We start from the raw sequence: 23143 nt of genomic DNA, 5'->3' as shown, positions 1-23143 counted from the left end.
CGGCCAGCACAGGCCGCGTCGCCGGCGGGGAATGGTCGGGGAAGGAAGGAGGGGCGACGGCGGTTCGAACGCCACCGGTCCCGTGGCCGGTGGTGCCCTGTGGCGGCGCCGGCGCCTCTTGGAAGGCGACGGCAGCAACGGGAGAGAGGGAGGAGAGAGAGAGAGGTCGCGCGGGAGAGAGAGAGAGAGAGAGAGAAAAATCTGATTTTATAAAAAATCCCATTTCGAAATATTTACGATTATGCCACTGGGCTTCTTTTGACCATATCTCTCTCGTTATAACTCCGATTCGAGCCCACTACGTGTCTATGAACTCGTCTCAGTACGACCTATCCAAAAATATAAGTCGCGGTCACAAACTCTCTCCGGTTAAAAATATGACTAAAATACCCTTAAATAATTAAATAATTAAATGAGGGTAAAATTTGAGGAAATTTGGGGTAGGGTGTTACAGACTACCCCCCTTATAAAAATTTCGTCCCCGAAATTTTCTACCTGTCACTCGAAGGGTTATGAGAATGGGGCCCGCATCTACCACTCGGGTTCCCAAGTTCTTTCTCCACAACCGTGTTGGCAACCAAGCCAAAAGCTCTAGCTAAGCAAGCAGAGAAAGAAAAGTCTCCTTCTCTAACTATGGCGAGCCCACGTGGGAGAGCAAGGAGGAAGAACCCTAGTGTTCCACTCCTGTCAATCGCGGCATTCAAGTCCACGCGAATGAGGTACGATTCCACCCAACTCCACTACTTCCCCCGTTAATTTGTCAACACGATTCTTTGAGAGGAAAGTCAGAGAGGATCATTTTTACCGAATTGTAATCATCATCGATCTCTCTCGACCATGATCCATTGCTGATTCCAATGAAAGACCTCTACTCAGATGTGTTCACAAGAGATGAGACCCCAAAGTACTCTCCATCTCCGTAGGTAGGATTACTCAATCCATCTGGGTCTCATCCTTGGATTTGACCACAGTATTCCCACCACACACGAGCCTCTTTCTGTAAGAGACACTTGTGATTTCGATTATACCAACGCCACCCTCCAAACCCTGGATCCCTTGATCCAATGTCGGGGAGTTGCTCGTCCCAGAGAGAGGTCATGCTCTTAGGATCTTCGACTCGGTGCTCTAGGCACACAATCGAAAATTAGCAACATGTTCAGGCAATGGAGGATCCCTAGAAGTAGGTTGATCCACTCCCTACCTCCCGCTTATGCGGACCCAACGGACAACTTTATCATAGGGACATCCAACTGTACCATACGTACAGGTGTTACCCTATGCAAACTTTCGGCTTCTACTCGCAATCTTCCGGAACTTCTGAAACAACCACTGTCTGTGGTAAAGCTCCAGCTCTACTTATGCTCCGGTGGCCTATGTACCTTTCCTTTGTGAAATAATTTGACTTTTGTGACGTCCTCAACGTCGCAAATGTGCCATTCCGAGATGGAACCCATTTTGATCCCCACAATTTAAGGATGCACATAAAGTGCAGGGTCCACAGGGAATTGAACCTAGAGCTCTGATACCAACTTTAAGGACCCGCCCCGAATTTTCTCAAAATCCGAGACGAACCCTTTGGAATTCCTGACATCACCCCGATGTCAGGCCCACTTACTAAAAACCGAGACTTCCTGCCGAAATTTCGGCAGAGTCTCCTCTATAATTTGGACATTTCCCAAAATTTATACCTGCATGAAAACGCATCTAATATTCCCAACTGGCAGCATGCACAATATAGGTTCATGCAATTCACACAAATGGCCTTCGGCCTTTCCATAATTCCTAACCAACTACCAAACAATTCAAATACCAAATATGACTAACATTTAGTCTGCGGCTGCACCTAATAACCTTAGGCTGCCTACGTACCCTCCTTGAGGGATCAAGCCACACGTAGTTCTTCCCTAAAACTCAATTCCCCACTTGGGCGATACCTTATTTCATTTCTCTGTATCCCACATAATCTCTCCCCATACGCCGGTACAACCAACGCCACGTATGAGGCCTGTCAACACGCCAGATAACCTACGCCACGTGCGACCATGCCATACTATCATAATATCTCCCCATACGCCGGTACAACCAACGCCACGTATGGGGTCTGTCCTAACGCCGGATAACCTACGCCACGCGGGACCTCAATATCACATCACAAATCTCCCCATACGCCGGTACAACCAACGCCACGTATGGGGCCTGTCAACACGCCGGATAACCTACGCCACGTGCGACCTGCACATCATATCACATAACTCCCCATACGCCGGTACAACCAACGCCACGTATGGGGTCTGTCCCAACGCCGGATAACCTACGCCACGCGGGACCTAACTTTCACTTGGTGGTACTTGTAGTGGATCCAACATCCGAGGAGGTACCTAAAGTAGTGCGTATAGCACTCCAAACTGACATTCTAGACTTTGTTGTACCCTTGTACAACCACATATAATTATATTTATATAAATTACTTCTTACCCTCCACAACCATCTAGTACCCGATAATCTCCCTTAGAAATGTGAGATTACTCCGGGAGACTCACGGTCAACCAAGGGTCAAACTACTCTCACCCTGGTCAACCGGACCTGCAGAACCCACGACCTCCAATTTCCGATCTGAAAGTCTCTATGGGTTCTACCAGGTATAGGACACTTGTCCTGCAAGTTTGGTTCAGATCGGACGGTCGGATTTCTCACGATCGCACGATCCGACGGTTAATATAAAATATAAACTTAAAATTATTATTCGGAACATCCGGGGCTCCGATTCGCGATCCGTGAATTCCTACACGATCCTAGAAATACCTAGATCGACATATATTAAATTTGGGACCATCCGACGGTCCCAACCTATCGAACCCGGATAACGCATAATATGCGATTATCCGTTCGATAGTCAAACGACGTCCGAATTGAGATCCGCGAAATCCTACGCACTCGTGACGACCTAAGGATCTCATCGGAACACATCGCTATTTTTATACAGTGCCCACGCGCCGCCGCACGCGCCGACAGCGCGTGGGTGTCCAAAGCGATAACGCTTCGCCGGAAAATCTCAACATCTCGGCTCCAAACTCCTACCCTAGGTATATCACCCTATTTGGAGCCACTTTTGTTCTTGGACCTACCCCAAAAAGTGGCCGGAAATGGCCGATCACGGCGGCTGAAGTTTCGGCCGATTTTCAATTCGAAAATCGAGTGATCTAGAGATCGAATCGATCAAAACCCAACCAACAGGCAGCTAGAACAGCTCGAGAGGTTCAAAATCCATACCTGGGTCGACGGAATTGGTGGCCGGAGGAGGGAGATCGACGACGTTGAAGTTTCGACGACTTTCCGGCGGTTTTCTGCATTTTCCGGCCAGCACAGGCCGCGTCGCCGGCGGGGAATGGTCGGGGAAGGAAGGAGGGGCGACGGCGGTTCGAACGCCACCGGTCCCGTGGCCGGTGGTGCCCTGTGGCGGCGCCGGCGCCTCTTGGAAGGCGACGGCAGCAACGGGAGAGAGGGAGGAGAGAGAGAGAGGTCGCGCGGGAGAGAGAGAGAGAGAGAGAGAGAGAGAGAGAGAGAGAAAAATCTGATTTTATAAAAAATCCCATTTCGAAATATTTACGATTATGCCACTGGGCTTCTTTTGACCATATCTCTCTCGTTATAACTCCGATTCGAGCCCACTACGTGTCTATGAACTCGTCTCAGTACGACCTATCCAAAAATATAAGTCGCGGTCACAAACTCTCTCCGGTTAAAAATATGACTAAAATACCCTTAAATAATTAAATAATTAAATGAGGGTAAAATTTGGGGAAATTTGGGGTCGGGTGTTACACATGTTTTGAGTAAATTAATTATTGGATTGTGAAACTGCATGACTTGTGCATTATTTTTACATGGTGGGGTTATTATGTTGTTTTTAACTGCAAATCTGGTTTTTGTTCACTCACATGTTTTCTGTTTTGCGCCCCCCAGCTAGTAGTTGCTCTTGGATGTGCAAGTGGTGTACGAAGCGGAGTCAGTGCATCTTTCTAATTAGGAACTGTGTAAATTCTTCTACTCAACTGTTCTTGTAATCTAAATTCAGTAGATGCTCTGTATTGCCATGGTAGATTTTACTTGTGAGGCCGGAGGCCACCCTAGTATGACTTGTGTGTGTATGAAAGCATGCTGCTGGTTGGGATTAGTATTACTGTGTGTTGCAGGTTGAATAAATTTTGTTGGGATTGTTTAAATTGCAGGGGAGACTCTGCCAAATTTTTTTGGTAGAAAGTCTCGATTATTTAGTAGGTGGGCCCGGCATCGGGATGATGTCGGGATCAAGACGGGGTCCGCCTCGGTCTTCGAGAAATTCCGGGGCGGGTCCTGTCATATTAAAACAACCACAGCTGCACGATCTCATTTAAAGAGATCCAACGACTGAGCGCCCTATTCATCAAATAATACTATTTGAGGGATTTATATATATATATATATATATATACAGAGAGCTTCTATTGAGGGATTCCTCAAATAACTTATTTGAAGGATACCCCTTGTAGGTCCCATTCCGGATTGTATTTCACTAATCCAAATCGTCTATTTTGTAGATACTCATTCAAAGATCATCTCTACAAAAAATCACTTGAATCATATATCATTTGACCACTCAATTGAGTTGTTGAAATTTTAGTATTTTCTTTAAGCACCGTATTCATCGATTTTGTAAGACACAATTGGATGTCGAAACGGGTTCTTATTTGTCTAATTTTTTGTAAGGATGATCTATGAATGAAGACCTAAAAAATAGATGGTTTGGATCATTGGGAAAAAAATTATAGGGTACCCTAAAGGGCATCCCTCAAATAAAATTATTTGAGGGATCCCTCAATAGAAGGGGACTATATATATATATATATATATATACAGTCCTGATCTCTTGGACTACAGGGGTCCAAGAAATTTGTGGTCACTCACCGTTGGATGTAAATTCAACGGTTCACTCACTCTTGCACTCATTTTAAAAAACTTTTTTCAACCATTGGATTAATATCCAACGGTGGGTGACCACAATCTCTTGGACTCCTGTGGTCCAAGAGATCGGGACTGCCTATATATATATATATGGGGTGGATCCGTGACATCATATTTTTGACACAATTTTTGGGTCATTAAATTACTCCATTTTTAATGGTTGAGATTAAACCCGACATGGAAAAACAATATTTTTTTCTTTAATTAATATTTATACATTGGGATTAAATTTATGATACCATATTAATTAAGAATTTATTATCTCTCATCTCATTAATTCTAGTTAATTAATTCATTCTCTCTCTTTCTTCTAAAGAGAATTGACACCTCCTCCTATGCCTTTGCTTCTTCTTTCTCTTTCTCGTCCCATTCTCATCCCCAAAGCCACCCTCACCACCACCACCACTCCAACCCTACCTAAACCACAAATCACAGGGACTCTCTCTCTCTCTCTCTCTCTCTCTCTCTCTCTCTCTCTCTCTCTCTCTCTCTCTCTCTCTCCTTCCTCTTCGGTATCTAGCTCAGTTAGCGAAAAAATTGGTGCAAAGATGTGAGATCTCATTCTTTTCTATGCTTCTTATGGCAGGGAAGGAAATTGCTGTGAGATCTTACCCTCTATCTTTATGGGACACCAATCTCCTTCAGTCTTACGCATACAAAATGGTAACGAAGAGGGCGTGTGTTCTCCCAAAACAGGGGGGGATTCTGAAGAACCGAGTGCATGTGGGAAAATTAGATATCATAGCTGGTGACCATATCTAAACACCCGTATACATCCACAAACACTCGTGCACATGGCTCTTGAAATGAAAGATATACAAGAACCTAAATTTCAGACGGCATTGCTAGTCCGAGCTACTCTTTGAGCTTCTTCCAAATCTTTCAAGAGCCTGTTTTTCCCAGCCAAACAATAATTGGAGCGGAGGCATCTCATATTAGACAATTTCAATAAGCTACAGTAATTCACTAGAATAGCCTCAAACAATTGCAACATATAATTGAAAACTTCCAGCAGTCGATGCATAAATACTTGTACCAAAATCTCTTAAGCAACTGTCTACCAAGCACAACCTCCCATTGTCCAGGATTGATTAGGTGAGTGAATGCTTAATTATAATGTTCTCAAAACTTTCTAGAAACTAATATGCTAGATGAATTGTACCTATATGGAGAGAGAGAGAGATTACCAAAAAAAAAAAACAAAAGGATATTACTAAGAAGAGAGATTACGTTTCCAAGAAAAAAGAGAGGAGAGAAAAAATTATTTTATTTTATTTTTATGAGAGAAAAAATAAAATTAATGCTTGTTTTGTGTGTGTGTGTGTGTCAAAACTTGTGTCAAAAATATAGTGCGACGAATCCACTATATATATTTATAATTCCTTTTTATTGAGCGATCCCTCAACCAATAATTGCTGTGCTGAAACAGGAAAACCGATGTAACATATTTTGTTTGCGGACTGAAAATATCAAAGCGTGGGAAGTGGGAAAATGGAATTTGGTTGAACTGTCATGAGCTTAGATCCTACGCTGAGTAGAGAGTGAGTAGAAATTCTACCGTAGGACTGTTGAAGTAGCACAGTGCTCACATGCGTGCTGAAATGCCTTGCCACTCAAACCACGCGTTTTCTCAATTTTCAAAAGCATCTTATACTTTTTTTCAACATGCTGTGAATAAGTGGCTGAAATTGAGATACGTCTATCTTCAATCCTGGACCATTGAAGGTGTGAAACTTCACATTGATAGACCCAAGCACTCTTTGTTTGTTACCAAAAAAAATAATTATAAGCCCTCTTTTTTCAATATATTTTCTTCATCATATTTAAATTTTTTTTAAAAAAAATTATTATACCGACATTTGAAACAGACCAAGATCTTGGAACTATTGATAATATTGTTGAAATATTTAGAAGGGCACAAGAGAAAAAAAGAAAAAAAAAACAGAGGAGAGCTACACACGTACTAAGAAATATTTAGAAGGAATTAAAGTAAATTTAAAATAAAAACACATATCTTATCCCAACACACATATCCATTTCTTTATTCTATTTACTCTTCTCTCCCCTTTTTTATTCTATTTCTTCTTCTCTCTTTCTTCCCGATTGTTTATCGTCTCCTCCTCTATTTTTTAATTTTTTTTCCTCCTTCCTCTCTTCCTTTTTGTTTCTTTCTTCTTGTCAGCCGGCTGATTGCCTAGGCTAGAGTATTAATTTAGTCCAATAAAAAAAAAAAAAAAAAGAAGAAGTTCCTTGGACTATAGCCCAGGTTAAATATGTTCACGGCACCGTCTATGTTTTCAAGTCCTTACCTCTAATATAAACATATACATATATTCCATTACCATTAGCTTTATTGTACCAAGCTTTGAAGCTTATTTGAGGCTTTGAGGTGTATTTAGATATGGCTTGGATGAGCAACCAAAGAGCCTCTTGCTCTTCCTCATCCTCTTCTTTTTCCCCAACTCGGTGGAGTTACGATGTGTTCTTGAGTTTTAGAGGTGAAGATACACGTAACAACTTCACTGGCCATTTGTACACTGCTTTGTGCCAAAGGGGTCTTAACACCTTCATAGATGATGAGCTCAGAAGAGGAGAAGAAATTGCGCCGACACTCATCAAAGCAATCCAAGAGTCGATGGCTTCCGTCGTTGTGTTCTCTGAAAACTATGCATCCTCCAAGTGGTGCTTAGATGAGCTCGCATGCATCCTGGATTGTAAAGAATCGAAACGGCAAATTGTTTTGCCTATTTTTTACAAAGTGGATCCTTCGGACGTACGGAATCAGAGAGGCAGCTTTGGTGTGGCATTGAGTCGACATGAAGCCAACTTCAAAAACAACAACAGCAGCAGCAGCACGGATCGTGTGCAGAGGTGGAGGACAGCTCTTACTCTGGCAGCCAATTTCTCTGGATGGCATTTCCCGGATGGGTATATATTCCTTCTTAATGAATATAATTCTTCTAGAACTGATCATGATTAGCATGCATCTACTCTTGAACATAATTAATGAAGCCTTTAATTTTTTCTTAATCTATTGACAAACACTCAAGCAGAGAAAAGGTTTCAACCCCCCACATGTGATCTCTTAAAGTTCGTACGCTGGATTTTTTTCAATTTTTTTTATTTTATCAATATGGAAATAAGGGATTTGAACTTGTGATATTTCCAATAATACTGAGAGAAAAGGTACTAGACTAACAGATAGTGCCCGTTTGGTTTTGCTTATTTGGGATGATAAGTGATTTTAAAAAAAATTTGGGAAACCCAACTAGTTTGGTAAACTATGAGAAAATCACTTATTGTTAAAAATTGTTGTGAGAGAAAACTATAAGGCAAAGCAGCTAATAAGGTGCTTTCATTTTCTGATTATGCAAGAATCAGTTTCGAAGAGCGTAAGGTCTAATGATTATATGTCAATCATTTTTTGATTATACTGGAATCCATACCAACAACACTTTTAACAAAAAGTTTACCAAACGCCAAACTGCTTTCTCTCATAGCTGATTTCTCTCATAGCAAATCTGACAACGATTATTTTCACAACACAGCAATGACAAACTGGCCCTTAGTTGATCCGTATATTTTATTCTTGTGAAGGGGTAGTAGTATCTAATTACAAATTTATAATTGTAATCATAATAGATCATTCGATGATGATAAGGAGATTTATTTTATTTAATTTTTGAGTAAAATGAATATTACCTGAATAAATGTTATCTAGAAATGTACTTCATGTCATTTTTCTTTCTTTTTGTATTTCGGCTCTCAGCTTCTTTTTCTCTTTTGTATTTTAACGAATAGAGAAATCCCCAACTCATTAAGTGTTATTCTTCCTTAATTTTTGATTTGGCAGGCATGAATCTAAGTTTATCCACAATATTGTGGAAGAGATCTCCCTTCAAACATCAAATCGTACATACTTGAAAGTTGCTAAGTATCCAGTAGGGTTAGAATCTCGCGTACGAGATATGGATGAGCTTCTAAGTCTTGGGGAGGATGATGTTCGAATGATTGGGATATGGGGACTTGGTGGGATAGGCAAGACAACAATTGCCAAAGCTGTTTACGGCTCTATTGCCCATAAATTCGAAGGAAATTGTTTTTTGGCAAATGTTAGAGAAATGTCGTCAATGCCACATGGCTTGGTCCAATTGCAAAAAATTCTTCTTTCTGATATTTTGGGGGGCAACAGAAAATTCAAGGTGACTAGTGTTGATCAAGGAGCTAATACGATCGAGACGAGACTTCGGAATAGAAGGGTTCTTTTAGTTCTTGATGATGTGGATCATCGACACCAGTTAGATAACTTAGCAGGAGGATCTAATTGGTTTGGTCGAGGTAGCAGAATTATCGTAACAACAAGAGACAAACACTTGTTAACTGCTCATGGAGTTAATTTAACGTACAAGGTCAAGGAACTAGATTTCTATGAGTCTTCTGAGCTCTTCAGTTGGAACTCCTTTAAGAGAGACAAGCCTCCAAATGATTTCCTGAAGCTTGTTTGGCGTGCTGTGTGCTACACAAAAGGCCTTCCGTTAGCTTTGACGGTGTTAGGTTCTCATCTTTGTGGCAGAAGCATAGAAGAGTGGAAAGATGCATTAGACAGTTACGAAATAATTCCCAACAAAGAAATCCAAGAAATACTCAAGATTAGTTTTAATGGATTAGAGCATTTTCAGAAGGAGGTTTTCCTTGACATTGCATGTTTTTTCAAAGGAGAAGATAAAGATCAAATCGTGGATATACTGAGAAGTTGTGACTTATTCCCCATAATTAGCATTAAAGTACTCATAGATAAGTCTCTCTTAGTTATTAATGAGCACAATATGTTAACCATGCATGACTTACTTGAAGATATGGGCAAGGAAATTGTTCGTCAAGAATCGCCTACAGAACCAGGTGAACGTAGTAGGTTGTGGTTTCACGAGGATGTCTACCATGTTCTAACAGAACAAACAGTAAGTCAAATATCTTTGTTAATTTGGTATTGATGAACATGTTTTTACCCATATCAATTACAACAATATGTTGGTGGCTTTTATAACTAACTAATTTTTTTGGACTTTCTGCTATAGGGTTCAACTAAAGTTAGAGGCATACTGATAAATATGCCTAAAAAGAATGACATCTCCATGAGTGCTGAAGCCTTCTCAAGGATGAAAAATCTCAGATATTTAATAAATCTTAATGCAAGCCTCACTGGAAATATTGATCTGCCCAACGAGTTAAGGCTGCTAAATTGGTACAGATATCCTTTACAGTCCCTACCATCCAATTTTCATCCAAAGAAACTTGTTGCCCTAAAGATGCCTTCAAGTAACATATCGCGGCTCGAGTCAGGTTCTATGGTAACATAATTGATTTTGAAGCTTTTCTAATTTCTCTGAGTGAATACTAAGCTAAATTTTTTTTTTATCAGACTTGTATTGCCAAGTTGTGAATTTGGATAACATGATCAACAGTCCTAATTCACACTGTGATGACATCTTATGTTGCATTTCTCATATTGTTATATTTTTTTCTTTTTATCAGCTAGTTGTTTCTTTTTTCTTTTTCTTTTTTTCTTTTCTATAGAAACTGGGAACATTGACATCTATGGACTTCTTTGGGTGCGACAAGCTAGAAGAAATACCCGACTTCACAGGATTCCCGAACTTGGAGAAATTGTTTCTTAGAGGATGTACCAGTTTAGTTGGGATTCATGAGTCTGTTGGGTTCCTTGAAAAGCTTGTGACTCTGAATCTGCAAGACTGCTCAAGCCTTACAAGGTTTCCAACAAGAATTGGCTTGAAATCACTGAAAATTCTTAACATGAAAGGTTGTAGAATGCTGGCGAGTTTTCCAGAAATTGAAGCTGGGACGATGGTCTTAGAGAACATTACTTTAGAGTGTTGTGAAAACCTTAGAAATCTTCCGAGCAGCATTTATAAGTTGAAAAATCTTCGAGAACTTGAGGTTAGAGGCTGCCCCAAACTTTTAGCATTTCCCATGAAGGTGAACCCTGAAAATCCGTCAAGCGTTTCTCATGATTACCAAAACTCATTGGTGTTTCCAAGGCTAAGGTTTCTACGAGTCGGAGATTGCAACTTATCAGAATGTGAATTCCTTATGCCATTCAATTGTGGGTCCACATTGACTTTTCTAGATTTATCTGGAAGCAGTTTTGTTAGCCTTCCTGAATGGACCAGCACATTTGGTAGCTTGGAATGGCTTATATTGCGTGATTGCAAGAAGCTTCAAGAAATTCCTCAGCTTTCTCCATGCATAAAAGGAATAAACACAGGTGGCTGCAAATCTTTGGAAAGATTTTCAAAACTTTCGAACATTTTGGAACACAACTCACAGGGTTCTCTTCAGTATAGCGACTTGTCTAACTGCCACAAACTACTCAAGAGTCTTGACTTTGATGTGGAAAAGATGGCATCCATGTTACTTAGCCATTCTCAAACTCCCCAGGTTTTTGTCTTTCTCTCTCTGGGCTGTCTCATATACATCTACCATTAATTGTATTGTTAGAAGTCAACCTGATTTAATTATAGATACAATTCACTACATGTCCAGGATATATCGAAGAGATGCATGTGACATATGGTGTATTGTATCTAGATTTGAGCTCACGTTTAGAATGTATATATTTAGTGTATCATCTATATTTGAGAGAAGATTCACATTCATAAGTAAATATATCATATCTACAGTCGAGAAATGATATACTAGATTATCAATTAAGATTATACAACAACTAACATTACTCTTAATAGAATACATCATGATGACTAATTAAATATTGTCATGCACGTTACAGCAGCACGTACCTTCGGATGGCGAGTACTATGAGTTTAGCATTATACTTCCTGGAAACGACATTCCAAAGTGGTTCGGCCACCGGAAACAGCCAGCTGATCCTAATTACTGTGACTTCAACATTAAATTTCCCCCAAATTTCACCGGGAAGAACACAAGATTGGCTTTTTCCGCTGCATTCGGAATCATAGATTACACACTCCCTTACGATTATGATGATTATGAGAGATACGGATTTCATGTCAGAGTCTTCATCAATGGTGATGAAATATTTTCATTTCATGAACACATTATATCGCCAGGGTCAGATCATGTGTGGCTGCAATATATTTCATTATCTAATATGAGGCACTGGAAGCGTTACTGGAATGAAGAGGAGATCATGTACAAGTGTGAAGTTAGATTTCTTCCCTCCGAACCAATATTATTGAAAGCCTGCGGTGTGCAACTAGTATACCTCGACCCTGGCGGTGGTGAGAACTTTGGCATCACAACTGAGGAGATTATTGATGAGAATAATTCTATCTAATTGGAAAACTTCAAGAACAACAACAATTCATGCTAATGTGTTATTATTTGTACCATATCTAACTGATATTCAGTATCATTTGTTTGATAAATTTGAGATTCATATAAGTGGGTCCTACATGTAAGGACAAAACCAGATATTCTTGTAGCACATGGAATTAAAGTTAGGTGTGAGGATTGGCCGAAGTTCTACTTTAGGCTTATATATTTACTAGCCTCTTAGCACATGCTCACGCATGTGCCAATTGGTTTTCTTTTTATTTATTTATTTTATTTTTAGAATTAAGAAAAGATAACATGGGCAGTTATATTCCATAAAAGTAGGACCTATTATTTGATTTTATTTTTATTTTTAATTTTTTAATATGAAAAAAATGTAAATTTACCATATTATCATCATTTAATTAATAATTTCAATTCTTATTATTTTCATTAACCAAGGGCATTTTCTGGCATTTTGCATGTTTCACCATTCTATGCCTTTTGCTTTATATATATAGATAACATATTATTAACACCAACTTTTTCCTTTTCCGAAAAGATGGGGTGGGGCACTACGTTAGACTACAATCATCCATATTTTAAAAATTGAAACTATTTTAAAAATATATTTGGAAATTAAATTAATTTTAAAGTGCACAAAATTATTTAAGACCAGTAAATATAATTAATTAGTATTTTATAAAGTAATTTATGAAATTGATTAAAATACTTAAATACTAATTATTTATTAAATAAATAGTAATTAAAACATAAATAATAATTAATATAATTAAATAAGGCTAAGATATTACTTAATTGCAAATATTAAACAAAAGAAACTGATTTTGTATATAAAAAATTAAAAATAAAGTCCACAAAATAATTTTAAATAGTTAATTATTATTTATTAAGTAATTTATGAAATCAATATAATATTTAAATACTAATTATTCATTAAAGAAATAATAATTAAAACATAATTACTAATTAAAGTAATTTAAAAAGATAAGTTATTACTTAATTACAAAAAAGAAAACCATTTTGTTCACTAGTATAGCCGCGCAGCTATACTATTTAATATATAAAAAAAATTAAGAAAAAAGGGCCCTCCTAGTTGCATTAGTTTATACTTTATAAATATTAATTTGGTATAGCCACATGGCTATACGAATATATAATATTTTAATATAATATTTTAAAATTTTTAAAATTTATATTATTTGTATTCAATAAAATGTGAAATTATGCGTATAATACATGAATTTTGTGTGTATTATTGAAAAGTTTGTAAAAAATACATGTATTAAAGATGAAAAATATGTACTGACTTGTTTAATACGCGTATTGTACTGTTGTTTTTTGTTTTTAAACCTGAATTTTATCGAGTCTTTAAGACATATATAAAACACAGATGTATCATTGAAAAATAATAATGTACGTGTATAATACAATGTTTAACGTGAAAGTGCTCAATTCTTTATAAGGGTAATAACTCTGGATAAGTGAAAAATCAAAATGGGAAAATAGAGACTTGGGTAATAGCCTAATAGTAATGAATAATGCTCTAATCGATAAACGAAAAATGGGGAAAAAATATAAAAGAAAAAGAGGATCCCAGTATATATATATAAAGATTATAGCCGATTTTGGCTATATTGTTCATTAAGGAAAAAAAAATTTAAAAGAGAAGCTTAAAAACCGAGTATAGTTGAACGGCTATACTATTTCTTTTTAAAAAACTAAAAAAACCGAGTATGGCTGCGCGGCTATACTATTTCTTTTTTTAAAAAATAAGAAAACCATGGTATAGCCGCCTGGCTATACTATTTCTTTTTTAAAACAAATTAAAAAAATCGGTTATAGCCGACCGGCTATACTATTCTTTAAAAAATATTTTGAAAACCATGTATAGCCGACCGGCTATACTATTTATTTAAAAATTAAAAAAAATCGTACCCGCCTAGCGGCTAAGCGGCCGAGTGTCAAAACAGTATAGTAGTGTATCGATATGGTTTTTTAAAAACCGTAGTATAGCTGCACGGCTATACGATTTAATAAAATAATTAAGAAAAAAAGACCCTCCTAGTTGCATTAGTTTATACTTTATAAATATTAATTTGGTATAGCCACGTGGCTATATGAATAAAATACAACCGTGTTTTATTCGGCAAAATTTTGGGAAATTACAACTTAAAAGTGCGGCCACTATATAATATTTTAATATAATATATTTAAATTTATATTATTTGAATTCAATAATATGTGAGAATTATGTGTATAATAAGTAAATTTTTTGTGTATTATTGAAAATTTGTAAAAAATATGTGTATCAAAAGTTGAAAAATACATACAGACTTGTGCAATATGCGTATTGTACGTTCGCATTTTAAAAAAAACTTGAATTTTACCGAGTCTTTAAGACGTATACAAAACACAAATATATTATTAAAAAATAGGTACTTACGTATATAATACAGTATTAAATGTGAAAGTGCTAAATTCTTTATAAGGGTAATAATTCTGGAAAAGTGAAAAATCAAAAGGGGGCAAAAGAGACTCGGGTAATGGTTTAATAGTAATAAATAATGCTCTAACCCACTCTTATCGATAAATGAAAATTGGAAAAAAAAAATATAAAAGAAAAAGAGTATCCTAGTATATATATAAAGATTATAGCCGATTGACTATACTATTGAAAAATTTAAAAAATAGACGAATAAAGCCGTGTGGCTATACTATTTTTAAAATTTTAAAATAAAAAAAACTGAGTATAGAGACTATACTATTTCTTTTAAAAAAACTAAAAAACCGAGTATCGCCACGCGACTATACTATTTATTTAAAATAATAAAAAAGAAAACCGCCTAGCGCCATGCTCTCACCTAGAGCTTAGGTGCCCACGTGTCAAAAATTGTGTAGCTGCCCGGCTATACTATTTTTTTTAAACAGTAGTATAGCCGCTCGGCTATACTATTTAAATACATTATATGTAAATGGTATATCCATACGGCTATACTATTTAATAAAAAAATTAAGAAAAAAGGACCCTCCTAGTTGCATTAGTTTATACTTTATAGATATTAATTTGGTTTAGCCACTCGGCTATACGAATAAAATATGTACATGTTTTATTATGCAAAATTTTGACAAATTACAACTTTGAAGTTCGGCCACTAAAACAATTTAGCGTTTGGAGACTCAAATCCATTTTTGGAATACTAAAATAATATTCTAATAATTGAAACTATTTTAAAAATATATCTGGAAATTAAAAATAATTTTAAAGTCCACAAAATTATTTAAGACAAGTAAATATAATTAATTAGTATTTATTAAGTAATTTATGAAATTAATTAAAATACTTAAATACTAATTCTTCATTAAATAAAGAGTAATTAAAACATAAATAGTAATTAATATAATTAAATAAGGCTAAGATATTACTTAATATTAAACTAAACAAACTAATTTTGTATAAAAATAATAAACAAAATCCTTAAAATAATTTAATAATATTTATTAAGTAATTTATTACATTAATAAAATATTTAAATACTATTTTAATTAAATAAATAATAATTAAAACATAATTACTATTTAAAGTAATTTTAAAAAACTAAGATATTACTTAATTACACACCAAAAAAAAGAACTTTTTGTGCATTACAGCCCGGCTATACTTTTAAAATATTCTTATATAATTAAAGAGTAAAGCCACGGGACTATACTCTTTAAGTATGAATATATTTTTAAAGTGTAATTTGCGTGGCTATACTTTTAAAATATTCGAATATATGTAAAGTGTATAGCTGCCCAGCTATACTCATTAAATTTTAATATATTTTAAAATTATAGCATTCAAATATAGTTAATAAACTCCGCAACATACTCCAATGAATCACAAATATTTGTGTCGTAAAACCTGGGATGAAATTTGGAATGGAAACACTACGCATATGTTTATGTCATAAAACACGGGATAATTATATGTATCACCCTCGTGTTTAAGAACAAGGATCCATTGCAAATAGGTTTAATGGGAAAGATTTCTATGACGAAGAGTATATATATGCAGACTAATCTTGAATTTCAAATAGCATAAGTGCCCCATATTAGTCATAAGGGTTAGAGGTTTGAGGCTTGAGAGGTTTGGATTTAGCGTTGTTTGGAGGCTCAAATCCATATTTGGAATACTAAAATAATATTCTAATAATTGAAACTATTTTTAAAATATATCTGGAAATTAAAAATAATTTTAAAGTCCACAAAATTGTTTAAGACAAGTAAATATAATTAATTATTATTTATTAAGTAATTTATTAAATTAATTTAAATACTTAAATACTAATTCTTCATTAAATAAAGAGTAATTAAAACATAAATAATAATTAATATAATTAAATAAGGCTAAAATATTACTTAATTACAAATATTAAACTAAACAAACTAATTTTGTATTAAAAAATAAAAAACAAAGTCCACAAACTAATTTAAAATAATTAATTCATATTTATTAAGTAATTTATGAAATTAATAAAATATTTAATTAATAATTAAAACATAATTACTAATTAAAATAATTATATAAAAAAAAGCTAAGATATTACTTAATTATCAAAAAGAAAACAATTTTGTGTAGTATAGCCAAACGGCTATACTGTTAAAATATTAGAGATTTAAAGAGTATAGCCGTGCGGCTATAGTGTTAAAATATTCGTATATAATTAAAGAGTAAAGCCTACGCAACGCTACGCATATGTTTATGTCATAAAACGTGGGATGCCTCGTTGACTTTTTTCATTTGTTATTTTTAAATTCCCTCTATTTTTTGTCTTTTCAAGCCCTTACTTTTAATATATATACATATATACATATGGGTATTCTCAGTCCATCAGCTTTATTTGAGGCCTTGAGGTGTAATTAGATATGGCTTGGCTGAGCAACCAAAGAGACTCTTCCTCTTCCTCTTCCTCTTCCTCTTCCTCTTCCTTGTCCTCTTCTTTTACCCCGAACCGGTGGAGTTACGATGTGTTCTTGAGTTTTAGAGGCGAAGATACACGTAACAACTTCACCGGCCATTTGTACACTGCTTTGTGCCGAAGGGGTCTTAACACCTTCATAGATGATGAGCTTAGAAGAGGAGAAGAAGTTGCACCAACACTTTTCAAAACAATCCAAGAGTCGATGACTTCCATCGTTGTGTTCTCTGAAAACTATGCATCGTCCAAGTGGTGCTTGGACGAGCTGGTGTGCATCCTTGATTGTAAAGAATCTAAAAACCAAATTGTTTGGCCTATTTTTCACAAAGTGGCTCCTTCGGACGTACGAAATCAGAGAGGCAGCTTTGGTGAGGCGTTGAGAGGACATGAAGCAAACTTCAGAATGGATCGTGTCGAAAGGTGGAAGGCAGCTCTTACTCAAGCAGCAAATCTCTCTGGATGGCATTTCACGGAAGGGTATTAATTCTTTTCATTTCTATTAGATGTGTATATATATACATATATATGTTTCTTCTAAAACTGATCATGATCTTGAACATAAGTTTTGCCTTTAATTTGTTCTTAATTTATTAACAAAAACACTCAAGTATAGAGAAAAGGATTCAAACCCACAGGTAATGATCTCTCAAAGTCCGCACGTTCTTTGTTTGTTTGTTTTGTTTTTAAAATATTTGTACAATTTTATAAGAAAACAATTCGAAATTTAGAGCAGGCGCAATGACATAGACATCTTTAGGAGGCAGAAATAAAAGTCAATGGGCACTAAATGTAATAATAAAAAGGATTTTTTCTTAATGGCTATTCGAATAAATTAACCCAATTTGCCCACTACTTGTTTTAATTAAATGTTGTTACAATATTCTCCAAAGTTTGTTTATGACATAAATTTATAAATTGGGTTTGACTTTAATAGTTAATCTCCATGTTCGAAGATGACTTTAATAGAAGACATATTGTACTTTTTGTATCACAACTTGTAGAGTGCTGCTATATTTTCGTAAATGTCAAATTGCCACATAAGTTATCAAATTCAAATTTAACATTTTGTATTTGACATCTCTCTTGGAGATGCTTTTAAGTGTTTTTCTTCCCTAATTCTTGATTTGACAGGCATGAATCTAATTTTATCCACAACATCGTTGAAGAGATCTCACTTCGAACATCAAACCGTACATACTTGAAAGTTGCAAAGTATCCAGTAGGTTTAGAATCTCGCATACGGGACATGGATGAGCTTCTGTGCGTTGGGAAAACTGATGTTCGAATGGTTGGGATATGGGGAATTGGTGGAATAGGCAAGACAACGATCGCAAAAGCCGTTTATGGATCTATTGCCCATAAATTCGAAGGCCAATGTTTTTTGGCAAATGTGAGAGAAATGTCATCGATGCCAAATGGCTTGGTCCAATTGCAAAACAATCTTCTTTCTGAGATTTTGGGGGGTAGTACAAAATTCATGGTGACTAGTTGTCATCAAGGAGCTAATGTGATAGAGAAGAGACTTCACAACAAGAGGGTTCTTTTGGTTCTTGATGACGTGGATCATCGAGACCAATTGGATAACTTAGCAGGAGGACCTGATTGGTTTGGTCCAGGTAGCAGAATTATCGTAACAACTAGAGACAAACACTTGTTAACTGCTCATGGAGTTGCTTCAACATACAAGGCCAAGGAACTAGATTTTCATGAGTCTTCTGAGCTTTTCAGTTGGAATTCCTTTAAGAGAGACAAGCCTCCAAATGATTACGTGAATCTTGTTGGGCGTGCTGTATGCTACACAAAAGGCCTTCCGTTAGCTTTGACGGTGTTAGGTTCTCATCTTTGTGGCAGAAGCATAGAAGAGTGGAAAGATGCATTAGACAGTTACGAAATAATTCCTAACAAAGAAATCCAAGAAATACTCAAGATTAGTTTTAATGGATTAGAGCATTTTCAGAAGGAGGTTTTCCTTGACATTGCATGTTTTTTCAAAGGAGAAAATAAAGATGATATCGTGGATATACTGAGAAGTTGTGACTTGTTCCCAGTAATTAGCATTCGAGTACTCATAGATAAGTCTCTCTTAGCTATTAATGAGCACAATATGTTAACCATGCATGACTTACTTGAAGATATGGGCAAGGAAATTGTGCGTGAAGAATCGCCTAACGAACCAGGTGAACGCAGTCGGTTGTGGTTTCACAAGGACGTTTGTGAAGTTTTAACAAAACAAACAGTAAGAAAAATATCTTTATTAATTTCATATTGACAAACATGCGTGTCTCTTTATTTGTTACAAATCTTGACATCTTTTTCCCATATCAATTACAACAATATGTTGGTTTGTAGCTGACTACTTTTTTGGAATTTCTGGTGTAGGGAACGAGTAGAGTTCGAGGCATAATGATAAACATGCCTGAGAAGAATGAGATATGCTTAAGTGCTGAAGCCTTTTCAAGGATGAAAAATCTCAGATATTTAATAAATCTGAATGCAAGACTTATTGGAAACATTGATCTGCCAAACGAGTTAAGATTGCTAAATTGGTACAAATATCCTTTACAATCCCTACCGTCCAATTTTCAACCAGAGAAACTCGTTGCCTTAAAGATGCCTTCAAGCAACATATCGCGGTTCGGGAAGGGCTCCACGGTAAGTACACAATTGCCTTTGAAGAGTTTCTAATTGCTCTAAATGATTAATATGCTAATTTTCTCTTATCAGACTTGTGTTGCTAGATTGTGAATCGGAATAGCAAGATGGGTTGTGTCCAGATTCATAGTCTCACATCTTGTGTTGCATTTCTCATATTGTTGTTGTTAACTATAGCCGTTCAATCTTTTTCTTTTCTTATAGAAACTGGGAACATTGAAATCTATGGACTTCTCTGGGTGTGAAATGCTAGAAGAAATACCCGACTTCACAGGATTCCCAAACTTGGAGAAATTGTTTCTTAGAGAATGTAGCGGTTTAGTTGGGATTCATGAGTCTGTTGGATATCTTGAAAAGCTTGTGACTCTGACTCTGCAAAACTGCTCAAACCTTACAAGGTTTCCAACAAAACTTCGCTTGAAATCACTCAAACTGCTTAACATGAAAGGTTGCAGAATGCTGGAGAGTTTCCCAGAAATTGAAGCCGGGACAATGGTCTTAGAGAACATTAATTTAGAGTGTTGTGAAAACCTCAGAAATCTTCCAAGAAGCATTTATCAGTTGAAACATCTTCAGGAACTTGAGGTTAGAGGCTGCCCCAAACTTATATCCTTTCCCATGAAGGAGAACTCTGAAAACCCATCAAGAGTTTCTCATGATAGTCATAGCTCATTGGTGTTTCCAAAGCTAAGGTTTCTTCGAATTGGAGACTGCAACTTATCAGAGTGTGATTTCCTTATGCCATTCAATTGTGTGTCCACATTGACTTTTCTAGATTTATCTGGAAGCAGTTTTGTTTGCCTTCCTAAAGGGATCAACATGTTTGTTAGCTTGGAGTGGCTTATATTGCGTGATTGCAAGAAGCTTCAAGAAATTCCTCAGCTTTCTCCATGCATAAAAGGAATAAACACAGGTGGCTGCAAATCTTTGGAAAGATTTTCAAAACTTTCAAGCATTTTGGAACACAACTCACAGGGTTCTCTTCAATATAGCGACTTGTCTAACTGCCACAAACTACTCAAGAGTCTTGACTTTGATGTGGAAAAGATAGCATCCATGTTACTTAGCCATTCTCAAACTCCCCAGGTTTTTGTCTTTCTCTCTCTGAGCTGTCTCATATACATCTACCATTAATTGTATTGTTAGAAGTCAACCTGATTTAATTATAGATACAATTCACTACATGTCCAAGATATATCGAAGAGATGCATGTGACATATGGTGCATTTGTATCTAGATTTGAGCTCATGTTTAGAATGTATATATATAAAGTCTCACCTATTTATTTAGTGTATTGTGTATCATCTATATCTGAGGGAAGATTCACATTCATAAGTAAATTATCAGTTAAGATTATACAACAAGTAACATTACTCTTAATAGAATACATCATGATGACTAATTAAATATTGTCATGCACCTTACAGCAGCACGTACCTTCGGACGGCGAGCGCTATGAGTTTAGCATTATACTTCCTGGAAACGACATTCCAAAGTGGTTCGGTCACCGGAAACAGCCAGCTGATCCTAATTACTGTGACTTCAACATTAAATTTCCCCCAAATTTCACCGGGAAGAACACAAGATTGGCTTTTTCCGCTGCATTCAGAACCATAGATTACACACTCCCTTACGATTATGACGATTATGAGAGATACGGATTTCATGTCAGAGTCTTCATCAATGGTGATGAAATATTTTCATTTCATGAACACATTATATCGCCAGGGTCAGATCATGTGTGGCTGCAATATATTTCATTATCTAATATGAGGCACTGGAAGCGTTACTGGAATGAAGAGGATATCATGTACAAGTGTGAAGTTAGATTTCTTCCCTCCGAACCAATATCATTGAAAGCATGTGGTGTCCAACTAGTATACCTCGGCCATGGTGATGATGTTGAGAACTTGGGCGTCACAATTGAGGAGATTATTGATAAGAATAATAATCCTATCTAATTTGAAAAAGACAAGAACAGCAGCCAATGTTCAGCATAAGATGCAACTGTTAGTACTGATTATCTGTACTGGTTCTTGGATACATGTGAGATTTATATATGTGGTGGAGGATATTAGAAGATTAATAGCGGATCATGGGGTGGTTGATGTGGTGTTTCAATTCAACCTCGCGCTGGCAATGGGGCTGCACATGCACTGGCCCAGTTTGGATTGAAGAAAGGTTTGCAGTTTTTTTGGGAAGATATTGCCCCCACTTGGCTGGAGCAAGTAATAGAGAGCTGTTGTAAACAAGATGGAAACCTGTGAAGCTTCCTCCCTATGAAGCTTCCTCCCATTTGTATTGTATTGGTAAGGTGGAGCCCACATGTTGGAAAGCTTTGCCTATATACGGGTTCACCCCTTTGTTTGTAATATACACATTCAACACCTAAATGAGAAGAAAAAACTCTGAAGGGAAGTTCAGTTCCTACATTCTTCTCTCTCTGTCTCTCAATTCTTTCTCTCAATTTTCCTCTCTAAATTCTCCAGTTTTATAACACGTTATTAGCACGATATTGTCCGCTTTGGGCCCCCCCCTCTGGCCCTCACGGTTTTGTTTCTGGGAACTCACGAGCAACTTCCCAGTGGGTCACCCATCCTGGGATTGCTCTAGCCCTCAACTCGCTTAACTTCGGAGTTCCCATGACTCCGAAGCCAGTGAGTTCCCATGTTCCCCTATTAATTGCTTGAGAACAATTCGACTTTATAACTGCATGGGGCCAGGCATGGAAAACTCCACTCAACATGTTATTCCAATCCACATAGCTACTCACCATGTCTGTTGTCTTTCCAGTGACCAAAGCCTCAAAACCCCCAGCATCCTTAAAGGCAAGAAGCAGAGACTCTTTAGCTGAAATGCCTGCAGGAGAAGGACCCAACACAGGCTTGCAGCTCTGAATCAATCTATCCCGAAGAAGCTCACAACTTGCGGGTCCTGGGCTCAGGCCAGCAGGTCACAGTCCTAGCCCACGGCTTCGACACCGACCAGTCGGTCTGGAAGCACCTCGTCCCCACCTCGTCGACGACTACGGAGTCGTCATGTACGACAACATGAGCGCCAGAACAACAAGACCATCGCTCAGACCTCCATCTTCATCCCCCAACCGGGAGCTCATCCACCAAGCCATCTAGGCCTTGTAGACCATGCACAAAAGCATCCAGCCGAGGACGAGAGGGAGAGGCAGAAGACGGCGGTGG

General features: G+C 36.8%; 1 protein-coding gene across 1 annotated transcript; it reads left to right on the top strand.

Moving 5' to 3' along the window:
• Positions 6754–22378, top strand: LOC18776832. Its single transcript, XM_007210677.2, has 10 exons — positions 6754–7929; positions 8855–9959; positions 10077–10349; positions 10576–11457; positions 11807–12332; positions 17240–17771; positions 18426–19530; positions 19674–19946; positions 20151–21032; positions 21374–22378. Exons 1-10 carry the CDS (start codon positions 7403–7405, stop codon positions 21905–21907), a joined length of 6639 nt encoding a protein of 2212 aa, XP_007210739.2. The 5' UTR covers positions 6754–7402; the 3' UTR covers positions 21908–22378.

The sequence above is a fragment of the Prunus persica genome, chromosome G5 (genome assembly GCF_000346465.2).
Source record: "Prunus persica cultivar Lovell chromosome G5, Prunus_persica_NCBIv2, whole genome shotgun sequence".
NCBI lineage: Eukaryota > Viridiplantae > Streptophyta > Magnoliopsida > Rosales > Rosaceae > Prunus > Prunus persica.
This window is presented reverse-complemented; position numbering and strand designations above follow the sequence as displayed.

Bases quoted from the DNA above. Each gene is read 5' to 3' on its own strand.
- LOC18776832 (XM_007210677.2), top strand. From the start codon at position 7,403: ATGGCTTGGATGAGCAACCAAAGAGCCTCTTGCTCTTCCTCATCCTCT. The intron at 12,333-17,239 runs AATTGGAAAACT...AGGTGTAATTAG, and splicing joins TGATGAGAATAATTCTATCT to ATATGGCTTGGCTGAGCAAC. The intron at 17,772-18,425 runs GTATTAATTCTT...TTGATTTGACAG, and splicing joins GGATGGCATTTCACGGAAGG to GCATGAATCTAATTTTATCC.